Below are 19,114 nucleotides of genomic sequence, written 5' to 3'. Positions count from 1 at the left end.
CTGGAAAGATAGGGGAAGGGCCAGGAAAAATCCCAGAGGAAGGGCGATTCCTTAGGCTATAGCCCTTACAGCCCAATCCTGAGCTGTGTGGTGCATGGAGCTGCAGTGGTGCTGAAAATGGCTGCTGCTGCATGTAGTGTGTCCCAGGCAGCCGCCACTTCCTCCTTGGGAGAAGAAAACTTTCATCCCCTTCCTTCGGGTAAGGCAAGTAGCCCCACAGTGGGGCTACTTGATTCCCAAGGGTCGCTGTAGCATTATGAGCCTCCATGTTGGTCAGGCAGCTCCACTGGTCCCACCTCCCTCCCGTCCCTTTCTCTCCCCCAGCACGCCTCCTACCCCCACCCCAGAATGTCCTCCTCCCACGTCCCACCTATCTCTCCGCTGCCCAGCAGTCCATGCGACCACCAATTGGCAGAGCTCCGGTGCTCCACTAGTGCTAGTCCAGTGCTGGCCAACACTGAGCTCGCACTGGCTCTCCACTGGCTCAGAGGGTTGCCAACGTGCCTTATGGCATGTTTGCGACAGTGTGCGCTGGCCATGAGCTGGTGTGCGCTGCATGGTATTGGGCCTTAAGGCTTTAATTTTATACACTCACCTGGGGTAAGTTCCTCTGGACTAAGTGAAACTTGTTTCTGAGTAGGCATGCATAAGAGTTATGGAAACTCTTTAACCTTAGCAATTCTTTAATATATATCTAGATTCGCAGTTACTGCTGATGGTATTGTTCCTCTTGATAATGCCACAGAACTCTAAAAATGTTCTGTTATCAAGACTGAGAAGAAACTGTATTCTTAAGGGTGAGATTTACAGCTTGGAACCAATCCTTTTTTATTTTTCTCAGATGAACTTCATGGTTTGCTACATTAAATTATATGGATGTATTTGGAACCTAAAATACAATTTTAATGTGTGTTTTTTCTCTCCTTTGGCTAGGACATGTATACCTCTGAGAGAACTTCTTGGACAAGATACCTCAGTTTAATACCCTCCTGGGACTTTATGCAAAGAAGCTACCAGTCATGAGTGAGTAAATATTCTTCAGAGAACTCTGAGATTCCAAACAAATCAACATGTTAAATTTTTAGCTATTACGTAGAAGCACTCCTCTGTAGTGTGGACATTCCTCTGTTAGAACAATCTGTAAATGTATCAGGTGTCTAGTTCTTGTTTTGAGCAAGGGCAGAATCTACCTGGAAGTTTTTTTTTGTACAAGCTTGTGACTTTCAAGCAGCATAGGAAGGAATTGTACTGCAGGGACTCTCACACTGGTAAAGATAACATCAGAAAGAGTCCTTCATGTTCAGGATGTTTTGGTGTGAACTCAACTTGCCTGTAACAACTGGACTGCAGAAGCTGTATTTTTTTTTATTAAGAACATAAGAACAGCCCCACTGGATCAGGCCATAGGCCCATCTAGTCCAGCTTCCTGTATCTCACAGCGGCCCACCAAATGCCCCAGGGAGCACACCAGATAACAAGAGACCTCATTCTGGTGCCCTCCCTTGCATCTGGCATTCTGACTTAACCCATTTCTAAAATCAGGAGGTTGCGCATACACATCATGGCTTGTACCCCATAATGGATTTTTCCTCCAGAAACTTGTCCAATCCCCTTTTAAAGGCGTCTAGGGTAGACGCCAGCACCACATCCTGTGGCAAGGAGTTCCACAGACCGACCACACGCTGAGTAAAGAAATATTTTCTTTTGTCTGTCCTAACCCGCCCAACACTCAATTTTAGTGGATGTCCCCTGGTTCTGGTATTATGTGAGAGTGTAAAGAGCATCTCCCTATCCACTCTGTCCATCCCCTGCATAATTTTGTATGTCTCAATCATGTCCCCCCTCAAGCGTCTCTTTTCTAGGCTGAAGAGGCCCAAACGCCGTAGCCTTTCCTCATAAGGAAGATGCCCCAGCCCCGTAATCATCTTAGTCGCTCTCTTTTGCACTTTTTCCATTTCCTCTATGTCTTTTTTGAGATGCGGCGACCAGAACTGGACACAATACTCCAGGTGTGGCCTTACCATAGATTTGTACAACGGCATTATAATACTAACCGTTTTGTTCTCAATACCCTTCCTAATGATCCCAAGCATAGAATTGGACTTCTTGGTCCTGCCTGGTCTGAAAACCATATACCATCACTGTTATCCTAATGTAGTGACCAGTACTGAGTCTGCAAGGCTTATGTGTATACATATCATCTTTATTCTGTCTCTGATTTGCATGCAGGCTGCAGAGGGATTGCATTCCATCTTTCTGGTGGAGATGGCTGTTTTTCAGACAGGAAGTAGCCAGATATTTCAGTATCCATTTTGGATGAGGTCTGGGTAGGCAGAGGGGAACCTCCATGTTGCTTGCTTTTTTCTTTTTCTTTTGAGTTGAAAGCATGACTGTCCTGTGGAACGGAAGGTGAACTATGACATCCAAATGACATTGCTACAATCATGGTTTATTTCCTGGTGGCCACATGCACAAATAAGATGAAATGACAAAGCCCCCTTTCTCTTCAGTCCCCTCTGCTCCCAAATGGCTTCTGAGATTTGGGGAACCTTTGGGAACAGGCTGACATGGGGAGAGTCAGTAGTGGCATGGAATGAATAAGTAAAAAATGGCCGCTCCTTATACCAGTGGTTCCCAACTTGTGGTCCAAGGACCACAAGTTGTCAAGGAGACCTTGAGAAGTGGTCCATGAGGTCTCAGGAAGAGAAAGATTATCACCTTTGATCACTTCCAGTGTCTTGTCAAGTGAGTGCTCCCCCATGGACCACTGAAGTGTCAGTTGTGGCTATTGGTAGGCTGTTCTCCGTGATCTCTGATGGTCCAGCACTTGCTGAAGTGCCAGCTGTGGTTCATTTTCCACCCTTTCTGGTAGTCTTTGGAGGAGTACTCACTTGGCAAGATGCTTCCTCATGTCCCACCAGAGTGGGCAGAGAATGAACCTCACGCAGTTGGCATTTCCAATGTCTTGCTGAGTGCTCCCCCATGGTGTGGGCTGCCAAACTGAATTGTATTTTTTGTGTGTGGTGGGGATGGAGGGGTTTGTATGTGGTCCATGACAATTCTAATGTATGCCTCAGTGGTATGTGGGCTGCTAAAGGTTGGGAACCACTGCCTTATTCAAATGGAAGTACCTTCTCTTCTCAGAAATTAGGCTATAGCCTATAACTCCCATTGGCAGAAACCTCAGAAAGTAGTCACAGGAAAGGGTGGAAAAGAAGGCACTGTTCATTTTGGGGTCTGGGAAAAAAAATTCAGGTTAACTTTTTACTATGGAATAAAGTTGCAGGATAAGTGTTCTGTGACCTTTACATTAAGACAAAGTGTTAAGATCACATAGGAACTTGGTAGCATAGCTCCTTCAGGGAAAAGTCAGCTGCTAATACAATATTGCTGTTTTTGCAGGTACAGAAACAGGGTCACTAACCAGTTGTCAGGCAGTTTCCTTTATGTGTTAATTTGTAGTAGTTGGAGAACTGAATAATTTTTTGGATTGTAACAAAGTGTTAGCATTTAGACAAATGATGAGTAATGCAGCTACAAAGGCATTTCAAATGTTGGTCATGTCATTGTTCAGGAATGTCTTTCTGAAGATAGCAACAACAAAAATATCAATCAGTGAGTTTTAATGTGGAATTCCATGATGTTGTTTAGAGCTTCTTTGCATATTATGAAGAATAGCTGATATCTATAGGTTTGTCAATCATACAGGTAGATAGAATGTTCAGTTAGTTAGCACTAACCATGGTTTGCAGCTTTCACAGCAGTTAAAGTTCCAGGTGTACTGCAAAACCATGTTCTAGCTTCCGATGTTGTCAGGCATGTCTAGAAAGGCACCAGTGATAACTTGGTTATCTTATAAGGAGAGGCTGGGGAATCTGCAGTAACTGTGCCTTGCTTGCATGTATGACACTTAACAATGTTGAATGGAAAATGTGGTTTGCAAACCATTGATTTATATACAGGTTGAGGGCCAGTTCTTAACCATAGTTTAGGTATTTAGATAAAAGGCTTAAACCATGGTTAAACATTTAATCTGTACAGGTGGAGCCAATTTTTCATCTGCAGATCAGGCACAACATGGGTCCCTTGGACTAGCGTTGAACCAGACTTGGCCCAACCTGAACCCTCTGAAGGGGACCAGAGCTGTGCTCTGGTCACCTCCAGAGAACTTTCTGAATTCTGCAGAGGCTGTGCGTCTGCCCGCGGGCTTCAGAATGGACCTTACAGCAAATAAATAAATAAAACCCTACTTCCAGTTTTCCTTTGGGAAACTGGAAGTGACATTTTTATGCCTTTTAAGGCAGTAGTTCTCACACATTTAGCGCCAGGACCCACTTTTTAGAATGAGAATCTGTCAGGACCCACTGGAAGTGACATCAAGCAAGAAAATCTTTAATGATCCTAGGCTGCAATCCTACCCACACTTACCCAGGAGTAAGTCCCATTGAGTATCATTGTTAATTCTAATATATTAAAACTAAAATATTGAAATGAATGCATACCCACCCGAAATTGTTTTGTGACCCACCTAGTGGGTCCCAACACACAGTTTGAGAAACACTGTTTTAAGGCATTCTGAGGCTTCTGGCTTTCCTGTGCTTCATAATCCCTTAAAAGGCATAAAAACATCTAGGGAAACTGGAATTAGTGTTTTGTTGTTTTTTTGCTGTAAGGGCCATTCGGAAGCTTGCAGAGACTGCAGGTGGATGCATGCAGCCGTGGTGGGCTTCAGAAACATAAGAACATAAGAACAGCCCCACTGGATCAGGCCATAGGCCCATCTAGTCCAGCTTCCTGTATCTCACCAAATGCCCCAGGGAGCACACCAGATAACAAGAAACCTCATCCTGGTGCCCTCCCTTGCATCTGGCATTCTGACATAATCCATTTCTAAAATCAGGAGGTTGCGCATACACATCATGGCTTGTACCCCATTTTGCCTTCAGAGTTGCCTTCAGAGGATTTAAGCTCCAGTTGCCTTCAGAGGATTTAAGGGGCCTGAAACTGTGGATCCCTCATGGATACCGAGGCCCTGCCTGTATTTAAAAAGGCTCCACTGACAATCATTTGCTGCTAGGCCCCATTGAAAGTGCCATTTCTGATCTTGGAAGCCGTATATGGTTTGGAAGCAAGGTTTCTAAAAGACTGCCTTCTCCCATATGAGCCTGCCTGATTTTAAGATCAGCTTCAGGGGTTGTCTGCCAGATGTTCCTGCTGTCAGGGGTGAAACAGGTGGTAGTTGGAGCAAAGATCTTCTCAGTGTTAGTGCCCTGTTCCTGAAACATGGTCCCCAAATCACTGTTGCTGACATTTAGAGAAGTCACAACTTAGTACCTATTTTACAAGGTTGTTAACTGATGTTTCCTTCTGCAGATTTCTGGTTTGATTGACTTCCAGTTCACTCATTTTGTTATATGTATATTTTTAGTATGGAGAACCTTGTTTTTGAGCATTGTACTGCTTTGTTTTAGGTTCAAATCGCAACACTGCCATGAAGCAGAGTGATCTTTAGTTGCTTGATCAAAATTATTCCACAGGGTTCTTAGGACAAGGTTGGCTAACTCTAGGTACGCCTCCTTGGAGAAAGAGGGGCATGCAAATGTGGCAGTAATAATAAAACTGCCAGGAAATTTCTTGTAAATGAGAAACTATATTGACTTGTAAACTACATAATGTGTGTATTGATATAGTAGCACTGTTACTGCATGACCACTGCTGCTTTGAGTTGCTACCTCTGGAACTGCCTGTGTAATATGCTATTATAACAAAGTATTTTGTTTAACAGTACAGGTTGTCTCATTATTCCCATAGGTTCTGTTCCAAGTACTCATGTGGATGTCAAAAAAATGCACTATAGCAAATCAATTTAAAAAACAAAGTTTCTTTGCTCTGGTGATTTAAAAACAGCCCTGCTGACCTTTGTGATGTAAGATAAGAGTCATTAAGACAATCTGTTGCAAGGTTGAAGAAAGCAACTCAGAAAGGTTCACAGTCTTTTATTTGAATTGTATACAATTGGTCCACGGGACTCAAGTCCAAAGCATGGACATCAACCCAATGATGTCCAGAGTTTTTATAAATTTCTCACCTCTTTGTTTGAAAATCTAGATTTCCCATTGGCTGAAATGTGACATCAGAAATGGGGCTAACTCCTAATAGGATATAGATTACATGAAAGATAGAAAATAGGTGGGTAATAAGTGGGCAAAACCATTGATTGGCTCTGATTTACATACAGGTGGAGTTAAAACTTAACCAAAATTACACAATTTCCAAAAGTTTTCAAAAACCAGCAGGGTACGCTGTAACATCATTTATCCAGTGTTGGCCCTTACTCACATCCATCATTCCAATTAGAAATTAATTGACAGGTCTCCTTGCCATCCTCATTAAAAGGATGACACAATGTGTTTTGCCTGGTACCGTTATCTGCATTTGCATACATTTCTCCTGTGTTAATCCAAACAGCTGTGAAGCCTTTCTGCAAAACTAAAAGCTTCTTGTCTTGTCTTAATACCTTCCTAAAATCAAGCAACCTTTTGGTTTCTTAAGAACTACTTCTATGGCTAATTCTATATAACTATTGTGACCCTTTTACCTTGGGTACAGTTTGGCATCAAGGGGTCACTTGGTTTCCATATGTATGCTTTTGCTCTTACAGCTTGAAAGTATGAAATATAAAGCTATAAGTGAGCACTGGCAGGCAGGCATAGTGATGTCCTTTGCAAGACGTTTACTTCTGCCAAGATGAAGCCTATCCGCTGCCTTAGTTGCACTATCTTTTCTAAATTCCAGAGTGCTTACACTCTGAGGCCTAAACAGCTTCTATGAGCAGCTTCTGTGAGACTAATTTTGCTTCTAACAACTTTTTACTATTCTCTGTGTTTCCGTGCTTTAGCAATGTGGCTTTTAAGCTTTTGCACAAATGGTATGTTACCCAGGTTGCTCTCACCCTGGTTATTCTGTCACCTTCCAGTATATAACACAGCCTTTGAGGCCCCAAAGTCCCAGCTTGAGTTAGACATTTGCAAAATGATTCTTTCTTAACACCAAGCAGCTTTTTCACTATACTTATGTGTTGCTATGCTTATACTGGGCTATTGAGTGACTTTATAGTCTAGGCTCAAAGGTCACCGTGCCTCAAATCCATCAATCAGTCCTCCTCCAAGTGCTTACACAGGCGCTTCACTCAGCCCCTACCTTCACCAATGCAAAGTAATCACCTTTCTTTCACATGCTGAGGGGGAAGGGAGGGGTCCTCTGGAGAGAGGAGGATTGATGGATTGTCAGCCAGCTGCCCCTCCCTAAGTAGGCTATTGTTAAAGGACTGTTCAGTTTTTTAAACTGATTTTAAAGGGATACATTTTTCCCCTTCTCCAGGGATCAGCACATTCCTTCTGATTTGCAGTGGCCATTTGTGTTGAGTCAAATCCGTGTATAAAAAAAATATGTGTATAAACAGGCTGGACCTGTACTTGAATCTGCTGTTTGAGAAGCTTGCTGCACGCAGTTTGGTATGGTGTTTCATTGGCCCATTTAAAATTCTGCTTCATTTGCCAACAGCATACTCTGTTAGATTCATAAGGGTCACCTTTGCCAAGGTCCCAGGGAGGCAGTTGAAGAGGTTTTCTGCTTCCTTCCTCTGTTTGCATTTCAGAGTCTTTTTCAACATTTATACAAGCAGTTGTATAACTGCGTAGCCAGGGAGAAAGACCAGGGACAGACTACACTTGCTCCCAGTTGTGGAAGGGATTGTCACTCCCGAATCGGCCTTTTCAGCCACACTACCCGCTGTTCCAGAACCACCATTCAAAGTGCGATACCATAGTCTTCAGTCTGAGACTGAACGTTGCCACCAATAAGCAGTTGATGAAGCTGCAGTTGAGGGATTATAGTGATTTGTCCAGTATTTGGCCATTCAAAACTTTGGACCATGTAAACATGGTGATGTACCTAGTCCTTTTTCCGCCCTAAAATGATACACAAAGCTCTGGTTCAGACTACCTTACAAACCATTTATTTTTGGATTGTGAATGTGACCTAAAGCTTGTTGAATCCACACGCTCCTTTTCCTCATTCTCTTGCAACTTCAGCTTGTGTATCCAGGCACACCTGGTTTCATTAAATCATTGTTGCATGTGTGATCTGTGGTTACTAAACCTAATGGGAAACTGAGATTTAACTCTGATTTCTGTTGTAATTGGTACGTAAATTGCAAGTTCTCGGATCTTCTGAACCAGCCCATTGTGACTTGCAAGATAAAGATTACTGATGAATTAAAAAGTTCCAACTTAATTTAGTAAATGCAAATAGCAGAAAAATGAAAACTGTGTCATGTCACATATGCTAACAAGCTCTTTACAATAAGAAAGTTTGATTTACCAATAGAATTCGCTAAGAGAGAAGGGCATGATGGGTTTCACAGGCTAAGTACTACTACAGGGAAAGGCCTACTTGGCTGTAGCTGATCTTACCTCAGTACAAAGTGACATGGAGAAGCAAGGCCACACTTGCAGTTCTGAAAGGCAATGTAAAAACATGTGGGAGAAGGTACTCATCACATTAAATGCCATATTAAAGCTTTGTGGCTTTGACTTCAGGGATGAGCGTCAAAATGTCCTTTTATTTAGGCCTTTGGGTGCTCCGTGGCTGCCCTGTGCAATATAGAACCTAGTATCCAGTTTTTTGAGTGCTTTGAGAATCTCTTGTGTTTATATAGACCAAATTTTTAAGGATGCCCAGAAGCTTCAAAACACACAAGCAGTTTCTGTCTGCCCTGGACCCTCCAGTGGTGAGATAATGAGGGTTTCAGTTCTCCTTCCTCTTTCCCTGACAGTCATGCAATACAAGCAACTATATGATAGTTTGCAATATCTATTTCTTAGTGCAGAATTTGGATTTTTAATGTATTTATCTTTTTAGATGGTAAAATTCATTGCATGACTTGTATCATCTTGTTAGAGGTTGATCATGCCTCATTTTATCTAAATGAAAATAAAATAAATAAAAATGTCAGCAGAACCCTGTCCTTCAGATGTTGAGTATATCTTTAAAAAATTGTTTGTATCTTGATCTTACATGGGACATCCACTTGTCCCTGATCATCCACTTGTTACTGATCATAATCTATGTACTTGTTTGGTAATGTAGATCATGGTACCCAAACCCTGACCCACAGACCATTTGTGGCCCTTGGGGACCCCCAGCCTGGCCCACAGGGAGCCCCTAGTCTCCAGTGAGCCTCTGACCCTCCAGAGACTTGCTGGAGCCCACTCTGGACTGTGACTACCCGACACGAGCTGCAAGCTGAGTTTGCGCAAGTCCTTTTGCAGCAGCAACATGGCTTCACATCTATGTGTTCTGTTACTGTTTTTAAAAAACTTGGAAGTGCCTGGTGTCTTTCATTGTGTCCCATGGTGATGCTCATTTCATTCCTTATAAGTATCTGCTTTCACTTTTTTTAGTCTGCTCCGTCTTGGTGGGGGGCGTGGTTTGTGCAGCATGGCTTCGTTCTGGGTCTCCTTCTGTCTGAAAATATTAGAAATCCCTAGTATTTCCCATTTGATCCCTCAGATATATCTGCTTTTATTTTTTTATTCAGCTGTCTCTGGTGGGGTGGGCAGCATGACTTCATTCTGGCTCTTCATTTTCTAGTTGGAAAAATATTAGAAGTCCTTGGTGTATTTATTTAAATTTTAAATTTATTTTTCCTACCCTTAACACTGTGCCAGATATATGATGTGGCCCTTATGCCAAAAAGTTCTTGCCTGCTGTAGATTCGACCATTCTCAGACTATTCACTGACTTGTCTTTCTCTTCCTGTTCTTTTTAGCTTAAATAAAACCCATACATCTTCATTTTTTCCACCATCTCTTTTCTTATATTATAACCAGTAGAGTTGATGGTAGCATTTGAATTACTGTTGAAAGAGAATCTTCCATTGTCTGAGAGCTTGGCATAAAATGTATTTAAACTGAAGGCTTTTCATGATGTCTCTTAATGCATCAGGAATTCATTTGATAAAGTAAAATGCACACTTTACTGGCCAGAATTTATTACTGCTGTCTCTTTACTGTGTGCTCCTAATGAATCTACCTTTCTTCCAGTGGCTAAATAAGGGCTTATGTCCTCCTTGTAGTGGCTGTGTCCCATTATTTCTTGGATTAAATATCACCACAGACATGTTGCATGCAGTTGAGTATTTGATTTTGCTAACAAACTGTGACAGATGGAATTGTGTGGTTACCTCTGTTTCTGGGTGATGTGAGAGTGCGTAATTGTGTCTTATTCATGTCCTTTTTTCCCTCTCCAAATAAAATTGAAGAATGTTGATTTATAAGGACAGCAGCAAATACAGTTTCTCTGCTGTCTTCAAATTAGATTGAGGTGAAAAGAATCCTAAACTTTCACGGATTCATTTGCTTTTGGCAGAGCTACTTTGCTTTTCAGTGTTAGCATGTAGAAGTTAATAGTGGTTTTTGCTGTCCTTGGAATATCTGTGCTGATTGACTTTAGAAGGTTGCTTTTTATTCCTGTAGTGTATCTTTTTTAAACATATGCAGTTTAGTCCTAAGCCTTTGTGTTCAGAATGAAATCAACCCCTCTGTATTCAGTGAGACTTCTTCCCAAATAAGTTGGCATAGGCTTGCAACTTGGGATGCTTAGGGTAATCATACCTGTTGTCAGGTCTCAGCTGAGTTCAGAGAAGGGCAGTAGGATAAGGGCCAGTTTTTGCAGCAGTCTGTCAGGGTTCCTTTCAGGGAGGGACCAGAGGTGGGTATTTAGCAGATCGTAAGGCCCAGCACAATTCAACAGTTCCTTCTCTGTCCTATGTCAAAAATAAAACCAATAATTCCACTTGTTTGAAAGCTATCTTAGCAGCTTAAGGGGCAAGGTGCTTGAGTTGCCTGACATGCATTATTTCCATAATATGTGATGCTGGGACCATCACAGGAGAGTATGGCCTAGGCTAGCCTTGTGGCAATTGAATTGGATTGCTGACCCTGGGTCTAAGAGGCCTCAAGGAAGATCAGAACTTGGTGTGTCAGAGCAATCACCCTGCTTTAGCTGCTGGCCCTGAGAGAAGCCTCATATCTTCCATTTTGGGGGGGGGGGAAATTCCATGACCAGTCACACCTTGCTTACATAGCAAATTTAAGCACGTGAACAAAAACCACATCTTGGGGAGCTTACTGACTTTGAGCTAACAATCCTTAGTAATACAGAAGCTTCCCTCACCAGCGAAGTGGTCTAATCTAATCACGCCTGTTATTTGAGGCTCTAGCCTCCAGATTCATATAGTGAATTGGTTATTCGATAGAGTGAATAACAATAGAGGCTCCCATCTTGAGCTGGGGATGGGCCATCAAATCACAAAATAGGTGATGCATCCCTGTGGGGAATTTAGGGTTCAAAAGTAAGGTAACCAGGAGGGATCTGTGACCTATTGCGTCTTGCTTAATGTTGCCCATGATTATTAATTGCTTTGCTATCTGCTGGTTCTTCGTAAAGCACCCCCATTCTATTTGCTACCCAAGAATTGCTGTGCCAACTGGTATTCAGCACAGGTATTGAACTGCTTTCTTCCTTTCCAACCTTTCTCCTGCTTCATCACACCCTTCTTCTGAGTGCTACCAGAAGCTGCTGCGTCAGTGCCTGCTGAGCTGCTGTTTCATTTAACCAGCATCTGCTGGGCTTCCTCTTAGAGAATTCCCTTTTCTTGGGAAAGCAACTTGGTTCTTAAGTAGTTTATATAGTACTTTGTTGTTTATGCGAGGGGTGTCCAAACATTTTAGCAGGAGGGTCACATCATCTCTCTGATTCTCTCTGCTGGGGAAAAAAAGAATTAATTTACATTTAAAATTTGAATAAATTTACATAAATGAATTTATTAGAGATGGATCTTATATGAATGAATAAAGGTCTTGCAGTAGCTCAAGACCTATAAAAGGCCTTACACAAAGCAAGGCCAGCCTTTCCTTCACTGCCATTGCTATATCACAGATGTGAAACAGCAAGTAGTGGAGGGAGTCCTCGTCCCACAGCTCAGGTGAGAGGTCGAACAGTTGACCTCATTCTGAGAGCAGTTGCGTTGGGCCAGTGTGGGCTCCAGCAAGTCTCTGGAGGGCCAGAGGCTCATTGGAGACTGGGGGCTCCCCAAGGGCCCGATTGAGAATCCCTGAGGGCCGCAAGTGGCCCCCGGGCCGGGTTTTGGGCAACCCTGGTTTATGCCAACTGGTAACAGGTTTGTGCCTTTTTTAAAACCTCAGTTATATTACAATACCTTTTTGACCCTCTCTTTTTTTAAAAGCAGTATTGAGGCACTATTTAAAATTGTGATGACAAACTTGGAGAGTAGATTTGCTGGGATATCCTCAAACTTAAATAGTCAACCCTATAAGCATTTGAAACAGGTGCCTATTGAGTGGTGGGTTTGAGTAGCAGATTTTTGGCTCCTTTTTGTGCTGTAAATGTGTTGCCTTCTGGCAATAGACTCTATAAAAGCTTTTTTTAAAAAAAAAGAACAGTGAATTCTAATTATGTTAATGGAGACATTTTTTTATCTTGACTGATGACAGCTGAGTAACCAGAATTGAGGTCACTCTTTCTTACACTGCAAGGTTTTGAATGTACTAGTACTTAAAATTATAGTTATGGTAGTAGCTTACTGGTATCCTGAATACTGTAGATTCAGTTATTTAATCAATTGTTAATTTTAAGATGTTCTTTTTTTCTGTTCAGGTTAAAGAAAGATGTTCATTGCCAACTTTTTCAGAGGTATGTTCAAGCGTAGCCATCTAACACTGTAGATTCTCATCTGAACTAACGTTACCTGGCATAAGAGTTAAAACTGTAGACGCAAGACAGTTTGTTAATTGTAAATGGCTGCCTATTATGTTTTTGCATAGTGTAGGAAAACTAAAAATCTGCATAGCTGTGGTTACAGCACAAGTTGCAGAATATAGTCCCTCTTGTGTAACCTGGTTATTTCTCCGGAATTCCAAGACAGTTCTTTCATGGGGGGGGGAGGGGGGATGACGACGGATGACATGTTTCTAGCGCTTGAAGTTGTTCAGAAGAACTTACTGTGTTCGTTGCTTCTACCCAAAGATAATGGAAGTTGGCAGAAGCTGGCTGTGTTTCTTTAGTAGTGAGGAAAACTGCTCTGACTTAGTTCAGAATCAATGGCAAACTGAAAGTTTGCATGCTCACTCTGATTCTTTTACAGTTCTGGTTTCTGGACTAACTACAGATTGTGCAAAGCAGTGCTCAAACTATGGAAGGAAGAGGTATGATGAGCTTTGGTGGCAATCACAAACCTTCCCTTCTAACCCCCTCCCCCCATTTTAGCCACTCATACTGTTTCATATAGACATCTAAAAGCAATAGGTAAGGACCAGGCCCCCACTGGTAAAAGTAATGGTGCGAACCATACTTTGCCCAGTTTACTTATAGCAGGAACTGCTTGGTTTGCCAGCAAATGGGGATGGTGAAAATCTGTGATTAAGTTGGGAGGAGAAAGGAGCATATGAGCTCAAGGTTTGCTCATACATATGAATCCATATGAATGCATGGTGGTGCATCTTAATAATAATAATACATGTATTTATATACCACCTTTCTTGGTCGTCAGATTTCTCCTCAGACTTTATTCAAGGCGGTTTACATGGGCAGACTGTTCTAAACCCCGTAGGGATTTTTACAATCAAAGAAAGGTTCTATCTTTCAAGAACCACAACATTTCAGATGGATCTTTTTGATCTGGTATCACATTCTGGCCTCCGATTTCCTCCCATGCAAGCTGACAAGCAACTTCTTCATCTCTCACATGGAGGGCAGCCAAGATGCTTCTTCGCTCACACCAAAGAGCAGGTGGAATAACTCGGCTCAGCTTGTCAGCTGCTTCAAGGTCTCACCATTCAGGGTGCTGGTGGCCTCGAACTGGTGACCTGCGGATGTTATCTTCAGGCAAACGAAGGCTCTAACCTCTAGACCAGGGGTGTCCAAAGTTTTTGGCAGGAGGGCCACATCAGCTATCTGACACTGTGTCGGGGGCCGGGGAAAAAAGAATTAATTTACATTTAAAATTTGAATAAATTTACGTAAGTTTACATAAATGAATATATTAAAGATGAATTTATATGAATGAATGAAGGTCTTGCAATAGCTCAAGGCCTATAAAAGACCTTGCACAAAGCAAAGCTGGCCTTTCCTTTGCTGCTGCTACTGCATCACAGACATGAAACAGCAAGAAGTGGAGGGAGCCCTCATCCCATAGCTCATGTGAGAGGTCAAACAGTCGCCCTTGTGCTGTGAGCAGTTGCATCGGGCCAGTGCGGGCTCCAACAAATCTCTGGAGGGCCAGAGGCTCATTGGAGACTGTGTGCTTCCTGAGGGCCACATTGAGAGGCCTCGAGGGCCACATGTGGCCCCAGGGCTGGGGTTTGGGCACCCTTGCTCTAGACCAGACCTCTTAATATGCCCTTTATTATATATAGTACACCAAGTGTTTGGACTGGCATTTTTTGCACTCTTACTAGTTCGAATTCTATCCAAGCATTTTGGAGCTAGTGAGGTTTTGCCACAATATATGGCATGTTTTTAGTAATATGGCTTTCCAGTTGTTTGGATCTCAGCTAGAATTTTCCAGATTTTTCTTTAGGGCCCTGTTGTACTTAGTGCTCTATTCTTATTGTTCTTATTAACAATACTTGCCGCTTTTTGACAAAAAGTAGTTCACAAAGCGTTTTACACAGCTGAATAAATGGTGGCTGTCCCCAAAGCACTCAAAATCTAAAAAAAGGTGCAAAAGAAACACCAGCAGCAACCACATACTGTAATCTTTTCGATTAGAAGTTGTATATTGGAAATATGGTCAGATGGTGGATGAACTTAAGCTGGAATGTGGTCAGTCCTAATGGTTTTCATCTGTTTGCTTGCAGTGAAACCCCCAACGTTTTGCAAAAACATTTTATCAAAATCCTTTATACAGCTTTGATGAAATGCATTTATGTAAAGAAACTGTATGCTGCTGTCTTGCAGAATTCTTACCAAGAATTTGATTTGTCAAAATAACAAGTTCTTGAGTTTTTATAATGATGATATGTTAAGGTAGAGGTGTTCTTAAACATTTTCTTTTTTCACGTATTTCATTTTTTCCCAAAGAGGAAAAGTGCAGAAAGCAATATTATACATTTTTATTCCAAGGGCACATTTATTTATTTATTATAATTATAAATTATCACTTTAAAAGTATACTGGGTAGGTGGTATAGTATCAGAAGATGCAGTCAGTCATTACCCATGCAGCCCCCCAATCCAGCCCATAATTTATTTTTTTACAGATTTCCCAGGGTTTGTGTTCTTTTAGATTTTTGGTTTTAATTTTTACAAAAATGAGAAATGCAGAAAGTGGTGTTATGTGTATTTTTATCACCAAAAAAATCACACCTCTGATTATGGGTGCACCGCATCTTGTGATTTTTCTCTTGCTTGATGCAAGCACTGAATGTCTCTGGCCCAGAGTCCTAGCAAAATTACGGTGACTATACTGTTGGTTTTTAAACTTGTGAAATACTGTTTTTCCTCGGAACAGAACCCATTTGGCTGTGCAATGTTCTCTGTCATGCTGTTTTGTCTATTAGTACTCGCGTTCCTATCTGCCTGTACCCAGTACCTTACTGCCTTACTTCAAGGTAAACTATCTGGGGCAGAGAACTGAACTAATGCTATCTTTTCATTTGATGAGATTACTTTACTGGGTGGCTTTAACTTTTATTTCCAACTTGTAAAAGAATGTCATGTTGGTGGTGAAATGGATTCTGTGGCAAACCTAGACTTCTCCATAGATTGTGGTGCATAGGTACTTATTCAGCAATAGATAAATGGCATCCAATAAAGTCACTGTGTGATTCAGCAAAGCTTGAATCTGAGCTTCCCTAAATTATTCATCACTTTGTTTATCAGGAATACAAATGCAGCTTTGCTTTTGTTTCACATTGCCTGTTTCTCTCATTTGTTTCCCATGTTAACATTATGTCACTATGACCGCTGTCTGAAGCGGTTCCACACTTAGTCCAGCTGAGCTGCCTTCTAACCAATGCAAGTTTGCATTTTTTTGTATGCAGAGAAACAGATTGCAAAGGCCCTATAGCATCAGCATTACACTGTGCCTGGTTTGTCTTAACGCTTCTCTTTTTCTGACATTGTTGACATCATAACTGTTGCATCTTTGGTGTAGTGGTTTGGGAGATGGATTTAGACCTGGAAGATCCAGGTTCTAATCCCCCCAAAGCCATGAAGCTTCCTGGGTGACCTTGGGCCAGTCATTTTCTCTCAGCCTCACCCACCTCACAGGGTTGTTGTGAGGACAAAAGGAGGGGAACAGCTGTGTACCCCGCCCTGAACTCTTTGGTGAAAGGGCGGTGGAAAATAAATTTATATTATCTTTTGCCGAAACAAACTTTTGCCAAAACAGGCTTTTGCCGAAATCCAGCTCTTAAAGAACTTATGGAGTATGTGGCTGCAGGGAGCAAAATGCCTGTCCTCTGAATTCATGGAACAAGTGATCATTCCTGTTATAGTCACTGTTATGATGGTAGTGCATACCTTGGATAAAGAGCTTGTGTATATCTTGTGTAGTGGTGCTGTTACAATTACTTGAGAAAAGCAATAGGAAGGCTTCAGATTAAAGTAGGTTCTTATATTGAACTTGATGCTTCCATGGCATGTGACTGCATCTGGGGACATGTCACAGATCTGTACTTTTAACAGGCTACTGTATATATGCTTTTAACAATGACAGTAAATGGGACTTATTCCTGGGTAAGTGTGGGTAGGATTGCAGCCTAGGATTGTTAAAAATGTTCCTGCTTGATGTCACTTCCAGTGGGTCCCGAGAGATTCTCGTTCTAAAAAGTGGGCCCTGGATCTGAACATGTGAGAACTACTAACTCAGAGGATTTTTACTGTGCCTGTATGTGAAAGCATTTTGCTTATACACAAGCATGACAAGCAGGTGTGCATGAAAGTGGGAAGTGAAGGACTCTTATTTAAGTACTTGAGAACATTATTGATTTACTGTTACTAATGACTTGAAGTTCAGTAAGCTGTGTGGTAGGGTATGTGTTTATGTCTTTCTAGAAAGAAGCATCGCTGCTAGATGATGCTCCTTCTAGTCATTTTCCAGTATCTTTGTAGTGTGACTTCTGAAAAGAGTAGAAGTTTATTTGTTCAATGGATACAGATATGCCTCATTGAAAAAGGGCCATGTTAACTGCTGGCTCAAATTTTAAAATGCTTTATTGTGATATAAAAGAAGCCCAGCTGGCATTACTTTTCCATGTGCCGAAGCTGCTTCAAATCCATCACTTGTGCTGTACAGTTGTCAGGAACCCAAAGCCTCTCCATGGAAAGGTAACAGAGTTGCTATTGCTGCTACTGCTGCTGCGTTGCTCTTGCTTCAGCTTATTTGAAGGCGGAAGCGTAATGGGGATGAAACCTGTTGGAATTCTAGAGGAGCAGCTGGTGGCTTTGATTTTGCTTACTAGCAATGATTCAAGTCTTACAGATTGTGAAGGAGCTGGTTTCACCAGCACGCCGTAGAGAAGATGCTGCAAGGAAAGGTAGGAACAACCCTGCAACATTCATCTGTAGCTGTTCAACTCATTTGTCTTTTTGTGAGCAGGATCTTGCAGATAGGCACTTGAGTGACTGCTGTGAAGCCTGTTCCTCCTTTATTTCAAGGTTGTCTGCTGATGCTCGGCTGCTATAGCTTTGCAAGCATGATCAGTAATGGCAGCACTGAAGAAAATACTGATAATCAGTAATTGAAGATTAAATTTGAGAGCATGTAGATGCTTTTACTGCAAGGACTATATCTCCTTCCCCTCCAAGAGAATTTTCTATCTATGTAACAGAGTCAAAATAGCATTTGTATGGGAGAATGCTTATTATAACCAGTATATTTTGTGTATATGGGGGGGGGAGACTAAATGTTGGAAATAAAAGCCTTTAAAAGCCCCCTTTGTGCTCATTTCTTAAAGTGGATATATTTAGCATATTTATCTTTAAGATTAGGTTTCTGAGGTAAATGTTGCTAGCAAGTACTCTCTTGATCCCATCTCAGTTTTGTAGTAGGGTTAATGCAGTCCCACTTGCTGTTTATGTGCCCGCTGTACAGTTCTACAGAAGATGCCTGGTTCTCCCTTTCCCTGAGAGATTAGTGAAATGCTCCTTTGTTTTCAAACTGCAGCTAACCTTTTAAAATGTGCATGTGTAGGTAATTTTATTTTGCAAATGTATGTAATTCAGCATTGTGGTGTCTTGGGGAAATAGGTTACTTTGAAATCTCTTTAAAAATTTACTTTGAATTTTAGCATCATTTTTGAGTATGCAAAGCAAAAACTGTTGCACTCATAGGCTAAGTGAGTTTCAGAACTACAGCAGATGGTCCCCACTTTAAACCCTTTTATGCCCCAGTTTCGTGAAGTAAACCCCATGTGATTTCAAATGTTTCAAGCAAGTGTGCCTAAAATTGCATTTTTTTTACCAGATGAAGTTAACCTGCAGATACCAAATGTTTTAAGTAGAAGTCAGGAAGATCTAGTTATGTGCTTTTTGTCATAAATTTGGAATAGTGTATTTTCTCCACTAAGCCGCTTTGTTTGGAGTTCATCTGTAGCTTTGTTCTGTATACATGATGAAAGGGTGCATGTGTTTGTATAAATAAATAAAACCAATATATAATTTGGACATGTGTTGAATACTGACTGTATTCATACTGACTGTAGAGGGTCGTCTTTTTTCCTACCTTTATACTGAATTAAAATAAAGCTTGACTTTTTGTCTTATGTGGGAAGAAAAAAGATTTCAGTAACTGCATTTTAGTTGTCTTTTCAAAACTCTTGTTCTACTTCACCAGCATTTAGTCAATCAGTGAATAGAAGTTTTATAATGTTCTGTGGGTCTAGAATGTGGGCATGCTTCAGCCGAAGTACTTTAAAGTACCATTCATTTTGGTGCATTGAAATGAATGGATTTTAAGTGTTTGCCTTTGACTAGACCGAATCCCATATGTAGAGGCAGTCTAAAACACTTTTATAAAGACTCAGTAA

The 19,114-nt window shown here is 41.5% G+C and overlaps 1 protein-coding gene across 5 annotated transcripts in view; it reads left to right on the top strand.

The window, feature by feature from the left end:
* Positions 1-19,114, top strand: part of USP6NL (USP6 N-terminal like) — a 182,269-nt gene that overhangs the window by 12,535 nt on the left and 150,620 nt on the right. For 3 of the 5 annotated variants that reach the window (XM_066634371.1, XM_066634373.1, XM_066634372.1), the window contains 2 exons: positions 934-1,023; positions 12,742-12,777. In XM_066634371.1, the coding sequence (XP_066490468.1) occupies positions 12,753-12,777 (25 nt within the window). In that variant the 5' untranslated portion in view covers positions 934-1,023; positions 12,742-12,752. The remainder of the gene's footprint in view (positions 1-933; positions 1,024-12,741; positions 12,778-19,114) is intronic. The other 2 variants (XM_066634374.1, XM_066634376.1) reach the window with 1 other exon arrangement.

The sequence above is a fragment of the Tiliqua scincoides genome, chromosome 7 (assembly GCF_035046505.1).
Source record: "Tiliqua scincoides isolate rTilSci1 chromosome 7, rTilSci1.hap2, whole genome shotgun sequence".
Taxonomy (NCBI): Eukaryota; Metazoa; Chordata; class Lepidosauria; order Squamata; family Scincidae; genus Tiliqua; species Tiliqua scincoides.
Note: the sequence above shows the minus strand (reverse complement) of the source record. Positions and strands in the feature narration are given on the sequence as shown.